Genomic DNA, 15,782 nt, shown 5'->3' on the forward strand with positions numbered 1-15,782 from the left:
GTCAAACTTTTACAAGGTAAACAGCAAACTTTGTTGCGATGTCCCATGATTTGTCACGATAGTTATAATATAAGCATACAGTAATGCTGCAAATGCCACGTCCTTAACCTTAACTTCCGCCATTTTCAGTGGTTGTGGGTTGTATTGTTCACAGATGAAGCCAATGGTCAGTCGGGCTGAGTCCAATTGTATCTCAAACGGTAATCATATCACGATCGCAATCGTATGTCATCGCAAAACAGCGCATCGGTTCGTGATTAACGTATCGTAACGTATACGCACGTATCTGCACATGATCGTCCCAAATCAGGAACCGGGATCGTGATAATCCTATGAGATCGAGGTCCAATGGTGAACTTGATCGGGTCAATCTTAATAGAACGTACGTGATCGTATCTGAACAGGTGTTCAGATCGTGTCGCCTGAAATTTATTTATGGTGACCTTACTGCATCAAATGTATAAGAACGTATTAACTCGCATCACCTCGTATCAAAACCTGAAATTCCAGAAAACTTCCGCGATCAGCTACAAATAGCCATTCGCGGCGTTCGTAGTCGATCGCACGACATTTGGAACCAGGCATTATCGTGTGGGCATTGACATTTACATCTCCCTCTATCTCTCTACTGTATATATATATATATATATATATATATATATATATATATATATATATATATATATGATGAATTAATAATTGATTATCAACTGTTGATTTCTATTAGATAATAATTACACTTACCTAATATTTGTAACTATACATCCTTTGTAAGCTTCTGTATGCTGTCCTTGATTGTTCTTCATCTGTTTTAATCAGAGTGTAATTTCTGTACATATTACTAAAGTTCATAATGATAATGCTACTTTTATTTTTCATCCACACGTCTTTAAATATCATTACTAAAAGGTGATTTTTATAATATCGCTAGCAAAAATACTACGGATAACCTATCATGACAAATCAAAGTAACATTTGAAGCTTTTGATATAGTTAATTAAAAGTATCTAAGTGTTTCCATAGAAATAATAATATCGAAATGTTTTTTTTTTTTATAATAGTTAACTAACATATATATATTCAGGTTTTTTATACAATACATTTTTGCTGTTTTGTAGTTTTCATTTCACGAAATATGACATGTACGTGACCTTCCAACTAGACAAAAACTATAATTGGCCTTTTAAAAAGACTCTAATTTAGCTTTACAAAAAGTGTATACTTAATCTTGTAAAAAGGTTATATAGTACAAAGCCTTAAAAAACCTATACTTAGCCGTATAAAAAGCTTATACTTAGCCTTGTTCCGTGGGGATCCGGATTAGAATAGGTCCCCAGAACCCCTTGCTTGTCGTAAGAGGCGACTAAAGGGGCGGTCCTTCGGACGAGACCGCAAAAACCGAGATCCCGTGTCACAGCTGGTATGGTACGATAAAGATCTCCCCTGCTCAATGGCCATAAGCGCCGAGCATAGGCCTAAATTTTGCAGCCCTTCACCGGAAGTGGTGACGTCTCAATGTGAGTGAAATATTCACGAGATGGGACGTTAAACAGTATTCAATCAATCATGTACTTAGCCTTAATAAAAGTCTATACTTAGCCTTTGTCTAGAAGTAGAGCGTTTGTCCCGCATGTTTAAGGTCGGGGTTCAAATCCCAGCCGCGTCAGACCTAAATCGTTAAAACAGGTAGTGATAGTTCCATCACCAAACGCTCGGCATCACGTGTGAATGTCACGGATCATCGGAGATGACCTTAAAAACGGATGCCCCATGCCACAGTAGGCGTGGCACGCTATAGAACCATCAATGACCGTAAGCGCCAAGCATAGGACTAAATTTGAAGCCCTTCACCGGTCTTGGTGACGTCCCCATATGGGTGAAAAATCCTCGAGAGCAACGTTAAACAATATATGTAAGTAGTATAACGCGCCTCGATGGGTGGTTCAACTGAGTGCAGTTTTGAGTGCGGGGCGATGGTTGGTTTAACTGAGTGCAGTTTTGAGTGCGGTATTCACATGAGTGTGGGGGTCAGCAGGTGGCCAGCAGGCCACCTGTCGCGGTCAAGCTGGGCAGGTGGCCAGCAGGCCACCTGGCGCGGTCAAGCTGGTTAGGTGGGGAAATCTGAGGAGATAACGTGTGAACGTTTTGATATTGCTTTTGTATGGATAAAATTATTCCTTTTTGTATTCCCTTTGTTAAATTTCAAATAAAGAATTGAATTAAAGAAGAACAATGGTTGAAAGTTTACACATTTATTAAATGAACAATTAAAAGTTTACACAAACACAAATCAACAATTTACACACAATTTACTGTCCCCGTCTAGCGCAGAAGAGCTAGTATAAAAGTATTGCATCATGACTAGAAAATAGATAGCCGTCAGGTTTCGTTTTCATTTCTCGGAAACGCGGCTATTTCGTAAACAATGAGCTCAGCTATTCGGTAGTTCTATAAAAGTTGCAAAGAGTTTATGCATATTTTCACTATATTGTGTGGTTTGAGTCAGATCTGTCTGCATTAGGCTTTTATTTTGTATTGAATCTTATGTGGTTGATTTAATTTTTTTAATTTTTTTTTATTGTTGAACGTCCCACTCGAGAACGTTTCACTCATAAGGAGACGTCATTACTGCCTGTGAAGGACTGCAAATTTTAGGCCTATGCTCGGCGCTTACGGCCTTTGAGCAGGGAGGGATCTTTATCGTGCCACACCTGCTGTGACACGGGACCTAGGTTTTTGCGATCTCATCCGAAAGACAGCCCCATTTAGTCGCCTCTTACAACAAAAAAGGGGTACTGAGGACCTATTCTAACCCAGATCCCACATATTTTTACGCTATATATTTTAAAATAATTCATTTTTACTCTAAAAGTACTTTGGATATAAACTCTATTACGGATATAGCAGAACGGTTTTATAGTTATAACAACAACTAAATAGGCCCATACATCTCTGTGCAGTTCGCACCCTATGAGATCACAACGAAAAAGTACGTCACGACGTACATCTTACAATTCATATCTATATATGTTGTCGTTATTGATTGCCGTTATCAAGTGATAAGCCGTATACGTGAAAAATTTTCTTGTCAAATAACAATATTATTTCAATTTTGTTTCAAATCAATCAACATTTTTATATATGGTTTGCGGGAAGGTATTTTCTCCCGATCCCGATCATCACTACGTTGTAAGAAAATATAATTTACATAATTATTGCGAGCAGAGTGTAAAGGGGTAACGATATACATGTATGGTGTATGGTGGTGTATATATATTTATATACCTGTTACAAAAGGAATAGTTAGAACAAAAAGGAATATCCATACGAAAGGAATACAAAAGCAATATCAAAACGTTCACACGATATCTCCTCAGATTTCCCCACCTACCCAGCTTGACCGCGCCAGGTGGCCTGCTGGCCACTTGTTGACCCTACACTCATGTGAATACCGCCACTCCAAACTGCACTCAGTTGAACCACCCATCGAGGCGCGTTATACTACTTTTGTACAATCAATCAACCTTAGTCTTGAAAAATCCTATACTTAACCTTGTAAAAAAGCACTGTTTATACTTAGCCTAATAAAAAGCCTATACTTTGTCTTGCAAGAAACCCATACTTAGCCTTCTAAAAAAATATACTTAGATTTGTATAAAATCTATACTTAGATTTCTAAACAGCCTATACTTAACCTTGTAAAAATCCATACATAGCCTTGTAAAAGTCTATGCTTAGCCTTGTAAAAAGCCTAAAGTTAGCATACTTAGCCTTGTAAAAATATATGTTTAGCCCTGTAAAAACCCTATACTTAGGCTTCTTAAAAACCTACACTTATCCTTGTAAAGAGTTTACACTTGTAAAAACAACTGTTGCAAAATATGAAAGTATGTTTATATCATGGATTAGATAACAAAACGCGAAGCATAGACTAATTTCTTTCACAATCACCAATTACTCATCGACCCACGGTCGGTCACTCTTTTTTACCTCCCGTGGGACAAAACGCCAATAATTTCGCATAACTCATTTTAATGCATCCCATGGGGATCCGGGTTAGAATAGGTTCTTAGTACCCCTTGCCTGTCGAAAGAGGCAACTAAATGGGGCGGTTCTTCGGATGGGACCGCAAAAACGGAGGTCCCGTGTCACAGTAGGTGTGGCACAATAAAGACCCCTTTCTGTTCAAAGTGTGTAAGCACCGATTTTGCAGCCCTTCACCGGCAATGGTCATGTCTCCATATGAGTGAAATATTCTCGATCGGGACGTTAAACAATATACAATCAATCAATCATTGTAATGCATGACCTAACGTGACCTAACTAGGACCAATGGGAATCGCCGTAAGTATTCCCGAAACTCTAAGCGTCAGCAGTAATGGCGGCGCCCATGGAGTTGTACGTGTGTCTTATTGTGTTACCTGTACTATCAACGATCGGGGTTACAGGGCCCTGTCGTCAAAAACTTCACTTGAACAGTACAGCTATCCTCTAGAGTACCTCAACTTTCACCCAACATAAGCATCATTTGCGTGCAGTCTTTGTACGAATAAATTAAATCGGGTATGCAAATTCAACAAGTCAATGGTCATGAAAGTTGACTAGATGGAGGAAAGATATGTTTACATTTTGATTTCAAAATAACTGACAAAGCATCTCGCTGAAAGCTTTGTAACTTGTTTAAATCTTTGCTTAGAAAGCCATGTTTCTCTAGGCTAGTGCGCCCGCGTGTCACAGTATTTCTGAAGAAAATGTATCGCTTATTTTTGATCGTACGTTTCGGGCTGAATATTTCGCCATAAGTCGCACAAAGTAGGGTTACAATAGGAGTAGTTTGATAAATACACATACAGTTTGGGATATGGATCATGAGACACGCCATGTTTCTCTAGTCTAGTTGCATTAAGTGCCCCTGCGCATCACAATATTTCTGGAGAAAAATTATCGCTTATTTATAATCGTACGTTTCGGATTCGATATTTCGCCAGAAGTCATACGTAGTAGGGTTACTGTAATGTTCTTGTGTTTCATTCAAGTCTTCACATATTAATTCCCACGCTAAGAGTTTTACCCTCATTCTCTGTTTGTTTATCAACCCGCATGTTTATATTGAATCTGACAGCTTCATTAGGATTTGATATTAGGGCTTGCTCGTAAAAGGTTACTCTGCGGATATTTGACTTTATGTATTCTAATTAGGTAGTTGTAGATTAAAGTTTGAACCGATCAGACGTGCTTTTATTCTGGTGCCCAGAGCACACATCTTTATACATACTGGTACCTATAGGAATAGGGACAGTACATCACAGTTACAATAGGGGCAGTTTAATATATTCACATATGTTTGGTGTATGGATCATACGACCCCCCCCCCCCCCCCCCCCCACACAGAGAGACTTAAAAAATTGCTTCACAAGCTCGGATGTATGTGATGGAGCAATATCATTAAGTAGATGATCATACCTAAATCACGACACAGGGCGTCGCTTATGATAATATTTCTTGAGCATGTTTAGTATAACATCTCGGTAATACCGACCTGTGACAATTTTGCCCTTCGGCACCGGAATTTGTACGGCTATACCATCACATGAGAAGAATATGCCATAAAGAACCTTCTTTGTGCTTATGGTTATTTTGGCAACTACAGGCCTTCTACCGTGTTTAGTTAGCCATATTTTGTTACCAATTTTTCTTACTGGTTCGAAATAGCGAACCCATGTTTCGTCACCAGTAACAATGTTTGCAAATTGTCTTTGATTGAATTTGGGAAACATTTTGAGCAATTGCTTAGCGGTTTGTACTCGTACCCGTCTTTGGTTATCTGTCAATATATGCGGTATCCATTTCGCAGAAATCGTTCGTACTTTCAAAATGAAATGCACCCGCGATAGCGATATGCCAACAGCTTTGGCAATATCACGAATCCTGTATCTGCCATCACTTTCAATTATTTCCCTGACTTTTGAGACATCTGCCTTGTCTGTTACAGTCACAGGTCGGCCAGATGCTGCATCTTTGACAGACTCTGTGCTAGTCAGAAATATCTTTTTCCACCTACGAACTGTCTCATAAGATACCTTATCAGACCCGTAAACTTCCCCCAATTCAGTAAAAATCTGCATTACCGAATGACCGTGTTTTGTGTAAACTTTTATATATGCTCTAATTCCTTCAATATTCCCAACCCCTTTTCCCAAACATTTTTACAACAGTGGTCAATGATTGGTTCTATTGAAATGACTATAAGTTTAAAACTATGTGCATCTGAAGGCTCGTTTTTATAACGTTGGAAAGGTATTAAATAGAGCTATGCAAGAGTATCATCAGCCACGAAATCGTGCAATGTGTTATCGTGCCGTGGTACAATATACATTACATATCGAACAGCCCTCGTATATCGATAGCTAAAAGATACAACGTATCATTAGGTTATTGACTTTGAAAAAGGCTTTAGACATTCCTCGAACATATGATTGGGTATGATGCTCGCGTATGCTATTTCCGTAAAAGACAAGCGATGAATCTAAAGAGTAAAGAAAGTCAAGCTCATTTGAGTGTTTATTACCACATCAAATTTCAATGAAAAACATTGGCTACGATTGACCCGCAGGCGTGCCGAATAAAACAAACCTTCTAAGCTCCCGAACACTGAAAATAGGGAGCTTTTTCATTGGTTGAATATCGCAATAAGAATGGTAAAGCGACCAATCGCATAAAGAAGTTGAGACACACCTTCCAGCGAAAATATCGGCGTTGTGTCCCACGGGAGGTAAAAGAAGTGCGACCGACAGTGAGTTTCAGACGATGTACAAATGTAATTACCTGGGACATAAGAATTGAATAAACTCAGCTGGGAAACATTTGAATATTGATATGATTTATTAGGGTATTGTTCATCTTTAAAAAAAATGATTTCATTATTATTCTTTTTTTATATATTCCCATATGAGACTTTGGTCTCCTATAATGACCCCCCTCTTCTTCTGGAGCCCCTGAATTGAATAAATTAAAATTCACACTACCTTACGATGCTTGCATATCAATATAACTAATCATGGCCCTGCTTTTCTTGAGGAGATTTATAAAGAGTTATCCTATACATGTAAGGCGAAGATAACGGATAGTGATCTCATAACTCCTATAAGGAATACAAAATAGAGAGTTGGGCAAACACAGACCCTTGAATATACCAGAGTTGGGATCATGTACCTACGAGGAGTAAGCACCCCCTGTCGACCAGTCATATCCGCCGTGAGCCCTATATCCTGATCAGGTAAACGAAGTTATCCGTAGTCAAAATCAGTGTGCCGAGAACGGCCTAACATACACCCCCATGTAAATCATTAATCCCCTTTTGTGTCCCATCTCACCCCTGGGGGTCATGATTTGAACAAATTTCAATCGTGTTCTTGAAAAGACGATTTTAAAAGATTAATTCTATATATTCCCATTTGATCCCCTATTGTTATCCCCTCCTACCCCTACCCCTCCCGGAACCATGATTTGAACAAACTTGAATCTACATTACGTCAGAAAGCTTTCATGTAAGTTTCAACTTGGCCCAGTGGTTCTTGGGAAAACTTTTAAATGATCTCAACCTATTTTTAGCATTTTCTTGATAACCTATTCTCTGAGGGCCCATGGGCCTTAAATTTGTACAAAATTGATTCCCCCTTTACCCAAATACGATTTTTGCCAAGTTTGTTTTTAATTGGCCCAGTGGTTCTTGAGAAGATTTTAAACGATGCTACTAAATTCTACTCATTCTTAATCATAATCATCTTCACTTCAAAAAGGGCGGGGTTTATCATTCGAACAAACTTGAAAACTCTTTACTCAAGCAAATATAGCTGTTATGTGGTTCTTACGTGTAAATAGAGGAAGACTAAAATGTTAAAAGGAAGGACAGAGGGACGCCGGACAAAACAACAATCAACAGCTCGTGAACTAAAAACAAGAAAAGAAAAAAAAAGCAGAAGTTATATTCTACCAATTTGCAGAAGATTTTCTGGAAGTCTATCGATGTGTTACTGCTAAAACTGCCAAGATCGTTACTGTAGGTCCCCTGCAACGTCAGTTGCGCATCCGCCTTGTCTGTAAGGGTCAAAGTTCATATCCAATTCCCATTTATTGAGTATTTACTTGTATTCTTGTTATTGATTTATTCTTACTCAGTACATGTGCAATTTTTCACTCATGTTATAAATGATGTCATAATTAATCAATTAACAAGAATATCAGTAAAACTGATGAATGCTCCCCGAAATGCATCTATAAACCAATGGACTACTTCATATGACGAATGACTCGCACAATGTTCAACAACTGTTACAATATTGTTGAAAGGGAGTTTTCTTTTTCATATAAAAGTTATGTGTTGAGTGACGTTGACCTTTACAAAATTACCTTGAGTGACCTTTGTCGAAAGAGCATTTCCCTATTACTTATTTGTATGATAAATGATCAATACCTGTTCAAAAACTGAAAATAAAACACTTTCCGTATAGAAGGTATGTATTTTGAGTGAACTTGTCCTTTTCCATAATGACCTAAAGGAAACCGTGGTCAAAAATATCAATAATTGTAATATTGTTGACTGAAGTACTTCGTATGTTCTGATTGACCTTTAAAAATGGCCTTTGTCTGAAATCGATTTGGCTATTACTTATTCATGTGATATATAATGAAATTTCAAAAACTGGTGAAATAAAGAACTTTTTACTTATGAAAGGTATACATTCTGAGTGACCTCGACCTTTCCAAAATGACCTTCGTCCCAAAGTCCTTGTCTCAAGGAATATTTGTGATCAACTATGATCAATTTCTGATGAAAGGTTTAGAAGATGGAAAATTTAATATCAAAAACTGTTGAAATAAGGAATCTTTATATGTTCCGAGTGACCTCGACCTTTCCAAAATGACTTTGAAAGACCTTGATCCAAAAAGTCCTCTTCTTTAGGAACATTAGTGATTTCTATATGCGCCCCCGAAATTTTTCCAGGAGCATTAAAAAGCTTCAATTAATCTAAACCTGTAGTATTGTATTAATTGACACCAAATGTATATTCTAGGCTTTTAAAATGTTTTTCACACGCAGAAAAAATTGTTGTATGTTTTATGAAAAACCCTCAATACAAGTTACAGAGTAAGCAGATAGAAATCATGTTTATGATGCAGTTTATCAATTACCTCGCAAAGATATTGAAGAATAACTATATATATGTATATATATGGATAAAGCATATGTTTGATAATACATTTAAACCGTGAAAGCCAACAAGGCGACACTTTTATGAACAAATTAAAATGCAGTATTAACATATATATATATATATATATATATATATATATATATATATGTGTGTGTGTGTGTGTGTGTTAATAATGCAACTGCAACGAAATTAATGATGTACAAGAATTATAAACTACATACATTCACATACATGTAATTTGTGTAGATGGTAATAAAAGATACTTAATCATTCACCAAACAATGCATATTTGATCAGAAACAGGACCTTCCATACAATTATTTATTTTCGTGGGATCAATTTTCAGAAAAATCTTTTGGAGGCTCAATTTTGTGGATGAAAAGATGTTAATCTTTGACTTAGAGATAGCTCAGTTCCTCTTCTTAAGTCCATAGTTAGGTCCACACCACAAAGAGAACCGACAATTTTGCAGTATTTACCATTGTTGTTGGAGTAAAGAAATTAATTTTTTTCTCTAGAAAGGCCTATAATATTTTTCGACTGGAAAGTGCTCACGGTAGGATAGATAATTTTCCAACAATATATTTCACAAAATTTCTTTTTCAGATCTTATCTCAAACCATGTTAGAAACGAAAAATGGTTGGTTGGTTGCTTAATATTCCTCTCGAAAAATGTTCACGTACATGGACATTTTTTTTTTTTAGATATATGCTCGGCGCTAACGGCCTTTGAGCAGTGGGGGATCTTTATCTGCCACACTTGTGATATGGGGCTTAGGATTTTGCAGTCTTGTCCGAAGGACAAACCAGTTAGTTGCCTTATCGGATAAGCAGGGGTACTGAGGACCTATTCTAACCCGGATCCCCACGGAATTGGAAAATGAAAAACATGTCCTAATCAATAATACACAATAAATAATAATAAAGGAATAAAGGAAAGCTAATTTGCTTGAATTGCATAAAGACCAAGCAATGGTATATCACATAAAGAAATACCAAACAATGATATATCACATAAATAAACAGCAAGCAATGATATATCACGTTAAATAAATACCAAACAATGATATATCACATTAAATGAAAACCAAGCAATGACCTGATCCCACCTCTGGTATATCCAGGGGTCTGTGTTTGCCAAACTCTCTGTTTTGTATTGCTTATAGGAGTTTTGAGATTGATCACTGTTCGTTATCTTTGCCTTTCATAGTTACATTACATATTTACCAAGCAATGATATATTTACATTAAATAGATATCAAGCAATTGTATATCACATTAAATAAATGTGAAGCAATGATATATCACATTAAGTAAATACCAAGCAATGATACTGTAAACGTATTATATTTGGCGTGTACGATATTTGGCGGAAATCGTTTTTTCAACAAGTTAACGTAGATTTGATTTAACGCATTCCTGCATTACTTTAAACATCTAGAATTACGGATGGCATTTAGCGATGTACTTGATTTAGCGGAACCTGCGTTCCACCAAAGGCGCTAAATAGAATACACAGCCAAATGTAATACATTTACAGTATATCACATTAAGTAAATACCAAGCAATGATATATCACATTAAGTAAATACCAAGCAATGATATTCAAGTCATGGATTATTATTTTATTGAAATATGTAGTCTCATAACTGCAACAATGTGTGCATACAAATTGAATAACGCGCGTTAGCGAGTTATGAACATTTGTTTGCACACACCATTGCAGCTATGAGACTACATCTTTCAAAAAGCAATTCGTTGCTTATATTTATATTTTAAAAACCTTTTATAATGTGTGCATTTTTCATTTATATCTTAAATCCCCTATCTAATTCTTTGGATAAGTAGCGATTAACGGATCAGCCATGGAAAGATAACTAAATGTGTATTCATAACGTTAAAGAGTGTGCAATGCTGAAAAAAAATTAATAGTCCAATTCTTGAATGGATTTGCAATTAAATATAAACATCAACTTATTTACAAAGTTTATATTCTGAACTGGGTTTAAAAAGATCATATCTTTTCAAATCTATCTAACTGTAAACAGCGTAGGTATAGTTACTATAGGTACTAGTCGGCCATGTGGTCACTTCGAGAAATTGAAAGTACAATTACTGAAAGAAAAATTGTTGAAAAATCCCGCACTTGGATTAATTTCTTGTGTTTATTTGGTGATCTGAACCATTAGAAGCAAGATCAACTTCTCTAGAATCGAATGAGGTGTACTTATGTTGTCTGAGACGGAAATGGGCAACAAAGATTTATTTTCAGTCTGCACACCCCTTCGGCCGAGCACAGGAACATGTAATTTTATCTGTGATTATAATAGTAGGGGTCACTACCATACCACCACCTAATAAGGGATAATTATGATTTTAGCCGGAAGTGGTATGGTATAGATGCCTACTATTATTATTACAAAATTACCGGTTCCTGTGGGCGGACATGCATGATGCAGACATGCTCGACAGTGTTCATACGCCTAACAGATTTATAGTGATTCGGTATTTGCATTTATAAGCAAATATCCTTCAAAATTCTCTAATGCATTTTATCACATTATCAAAGAGTAAATGTAAATATAGTCACATTAGATAAATATCAAGCAATGATATAGTCAATTAAATAAATACCAAGCAATGATATAGTCAATTAAATAAATACCAAGCAATGATATAGTCAATTAAATAAATACCAAGCAAGCAAGATATTGCTATATCAAATAGATATCAGTAAATGATATATCACATTAAATATATCCCAATCAATGGTATATCATATTGAATAATTATCATGCAATGTTTGTTTGTTTGTTTGTTTTGATGTTTTCCGCCACACTCACTTACCGGCGAGAGCGGGATTCGAACCCGCGCAGACCAGAGGTGAGAGGCCGTGTGATTTTGAGTGCGATGCTCTAACCACTCGGCCACATGCAATGATACATCACATAAAATAAATACCAAGCAATGATATAGTTAAATTAAATGAATACCAAGGAATGATATATCATATTAAATAATTACCAAGCAATGATGTATCACATTGAATAAATACCAAGCTATGCTGCATCACATAAATAAATGCCAAGCAATGATGTATCACATTAAATAAATACTAAGCAATGATATAGTTTCGCTTAACTTACAGTATGTATATTCATCTGAAATTATAAAATAAAACAAGTGAGAAGACATTTATCAGTGTTACAATCAAATGTATGACATACACTTGTTTCGTTCGATTTTGTTTGGTAATGGATATACAACATAATGCTTTTATACTTTTATATTTACATCAACCATTTAAGAAATGCTTAGTTTACCAATGCAATTTCATTGTATGTTAGTTCTCGATGAAAATACAAATCTTTCGCCTAATAGGAAACATTGTGGAGCAATAGGAAAGTTGCGAGGTATTCCGGGAACACCGCTCTCCCCCCCCCCCCCCCCCCCCCCCCAAAATTCTCTCTAGCCCTATGAATTTCTGGTTTCTTGTAACCTTACTCCAAGTGGAAAAAAAATCAACACGATGCCCATGGTCCACAACACTAACCTGCTCCTTGTGTTCTTTACCCTCTTCCCATGAAAAAAATTGAACCTGTATTAAGACTCAACCTGAACCAAACGGAGTCATATCTTAACCCTACTTGAATCCACACAACATTGGGATGCCCTATAACCCCTGTATTCAATTTCAGCCATACTTTAACCTCATGGTCTATATAGGCTAATCCGAAAACATGAGTTATCTTTCCTTCATCCGTAACGTAGTGAGCTTGCGTAATGTAGTTTAAGACTTTCGGGTAGTATATTCGAGAAGCGTCATTATCAACAGTGTAGAAGGCCGCAAAGATATTGCTGAATGATTTTACAGCAATCATGCCAACAAATATGTTAACGTTAACAAAAAAATCTCAATGCATAAGTCCTCTTCATACTTGTGAAAATAATCAACTCCGCCTGTAAAAATTAATGTTGTCAATAGAGGAGGACGTCCCTCCCCCTCCAGATACAAAGTTCTATCGTCAAAGTGATAATTTCCTACGGAGGACCTGTTCTGAGACATAGTTAGATTATTCTAACTACCCCCCCCCCCCTCCATGATTTGACGTATTTTATAACTGAAATTGGTATGTCTCATATATTGCATGAAAGGTGAAGATAACGAACAGTGATCAATCTCATAACTCCTACAAGCAATACAAAATAGATAGTTGGGCAAACACGGACCTCTGGACACACCAGAGGTGGGATCAGGTGCCTAGGAGGAGTAAGCATCCCCTGTCGACCGGTCACACCCGCCGTGAGCCCTATATTCTGATCAGGTAAATGGAGTTATCCGTAGTCAAAATCAGTGTGCCAAGAACGGCTTTACTTATTGCATATATTTCCTCGGGAGCTTTCACTCTTGACCTTTAGAACCCCGTGTTTTAGCACAGTCAGACTTCTAAAATGTCAGAGGTTGCTTGTTCAATATCAATGTAGTACATTCAGCGATAAAAGTTATGACATGATATACGTCTAGGTATGTCAGAATGACATTTCCGGATTCTCGAATTGTTTACCTCTTTTGATTGACGAGTAAAATTTAACCCAGCCTGAATAAATGAGATATCAATGACAGATTTCCAGCAAACTACTCACAAAAAGCATTCCAGTTTCAAATAAAAGTATAACCATATTAAAGAAATTTTTCTTCCCAAACCACCTTTAAACTGAAATTTACACAAAGTTTTGAAAACAAAATAACTATATTTGAACTCCTGCATTTATAGCAAATTTGTGGTGAAAAGGGGGCGGGGTTCCCCTCTAAATCTGCCAATGCAATATCTGTTCTGATACGATACGTGCCTACATAATCACACATCTCAAGGGGGCTAATACGAATAAAAGAGGGTTGGAGGGGAGGTACTGAGATGTCAAAAGCATTTTATTAAGGGTTTAAACTTATTTTCCCCCTAAAGAGTAGATCTGAGAGTGGCACGTTCTCCTCCACACCTATCAATCGAGCAATATTTAACAAATGAAAGATAATTTTAATTTTATTGCCTATTTTACTGCATTTTAGATATATCAGTTGAGATAAACAATCTCCGCTTCATGCTGTACATGTACAAATGATTTACACACAGAGTGGACACGTCCAGTTACTTTGGAGAGAATTACCCAAACATTGCAATCTGGTTTATCTTTGAAAGAGTCGGTTGGTAATGATGGGATAACTTTAGCCCTAGTAATACAGTGGGGGCATGGAGTTCCTAATTATACCCCCCGCAACAAGTTGGGGGGTATACTGGAATCGGGTTGTCCGTCTGTCTGTCCGTCTGTCCGTCCGTCCGTCCTTCCGTCCGTCCGTCTGTAGACGCAATGGTTTCCGGGCTCTAAAGCATTATCCTTTCCACCTATTGTCACCAAAACATATATATGGACTACCCATGGGATGAAGATGTTCCCTATCGATTTTGGGGTCAAAAGGTCAAAGGTCAAGCGCACTGGACATCGAAGTAGCAATATGGTTTCCGGGCTCTAAAGCGTTATCCTTTCCACCTACAGTCACCATATCATACATATGGACTACCCATGGGATGAAGATGTTCCCTATCGATTTTGGGGTCAAAAGGTCAAAGGTCAAGCGTACTGGACATCGAAGTAGCAGTATGGTTTCCGGGCTCTAAAGCGTTATCCTTTCCACCTACAGTCACCATATCATACACATGGACTACCCATGGGATGAAGATGTTCCCTATCGATTTTGGGGTCAAAGGTCAAGCGCACTGGACATCGAAGTAGCAATATGGTTTCCGGGCTCTAAAGTTATCCTTTCCACCTACAGTCACCATAGCATACATATGGACTACCCTAGCTGCAATAATGTAGCCCTCTCTGATTTTTTTTTTTTTTTTAGGGAGAGGGCTACAACTCCTTAGGATCTCCGTAATGGTGCAAATGCGGGAGTGATTCACTCCCGCAACATTTGCGCTCATTCTAAACATTTCCTGACTTTCTTTACGTAAATAAAATGATATTCTATGTTTCTTAGTCAATATATAAATTTACAACCTGCAACTTTAGATTTGTGAGGCTCTATTCTACCGTTTTCAACAATTTCGATAAATCCCAGTTTCTGGATTCATATTTATGCGCCATGTTTGATGTACTGAAGTTTCAACTTCCGGTTGTCAAGTCATTTGCATATGCCATATAAGGTGGTATTTACATCAATGGACAAGTATGGAGGCGAAAGCTATTTCGTCGGTATTGAGAAGGTTTGAATTTAATATCAAGTTAAAAACCGAACAGCAGAGTGTAAATTCTTTCTGAAACAATATGATTTTCTTTCCTTTGTCGAAGTGGCTCGAGTAACTACATTTTCGCGCTGATTGTCAATGTTTAGGCTTTTCATTAGATCCACCTACGAGATCTCGCGATAACAAGCATGGCGGAGCAGACGAAGAATTTTGCATGCTGTACATTATATTTAATGAAAAACACCTTTATTAGACATGCCCGAGCACAAAGTTGGTACTCCTTTTGGTGTAAACAACATTTGGGACCAATACACAGAGT

General features: G+C 37.2%; 1 protein-coding gene across 2 annotated transcripts in view; it reads right to left on the reverse strand.

Moving 5' to 3' along the window:
- The window catches only part of LOC125665159 (uncharacterized), a 31,216-nt gene that overhangs the window by 5,190 nt on the left and 10,244 nt on the right, over positions 1-15,782 (reverse strand). For both annotated transcript variants that reach the window (XM_048897765.2, XM_048897763.2), the window contains 3 exons: positions 12,362-12,376; positions 7,994-8,097; positions 745-806 (listed from right to left, as the gene is read on the reverse strand). In XM_048897765.2, the coding sequence (XP_048753722.2) occupies positions 745-806; positions 7,994-8,097; positions 12,362-12,376 (181 nt within the window). The remainder of the gene's footprint in view (positions 1-744; positions 807-7,993; positions 8,098-12,361; positions 12,377-15,782) is intronic.

This window comes from Ostrea edulis, chromosome 10 (assembly GCF_947568905.1).
Source record: "Ostrea edulis chromosome 10, xbOstEdul1.1, whole genome shotgun sequence".
NCBI classification, from domain to species: Eukaryota; Metazoa; Mollusca; class Bivalvia; order Ostreida; family Ostreidae; genus Ostrea; species Ostrea edulis.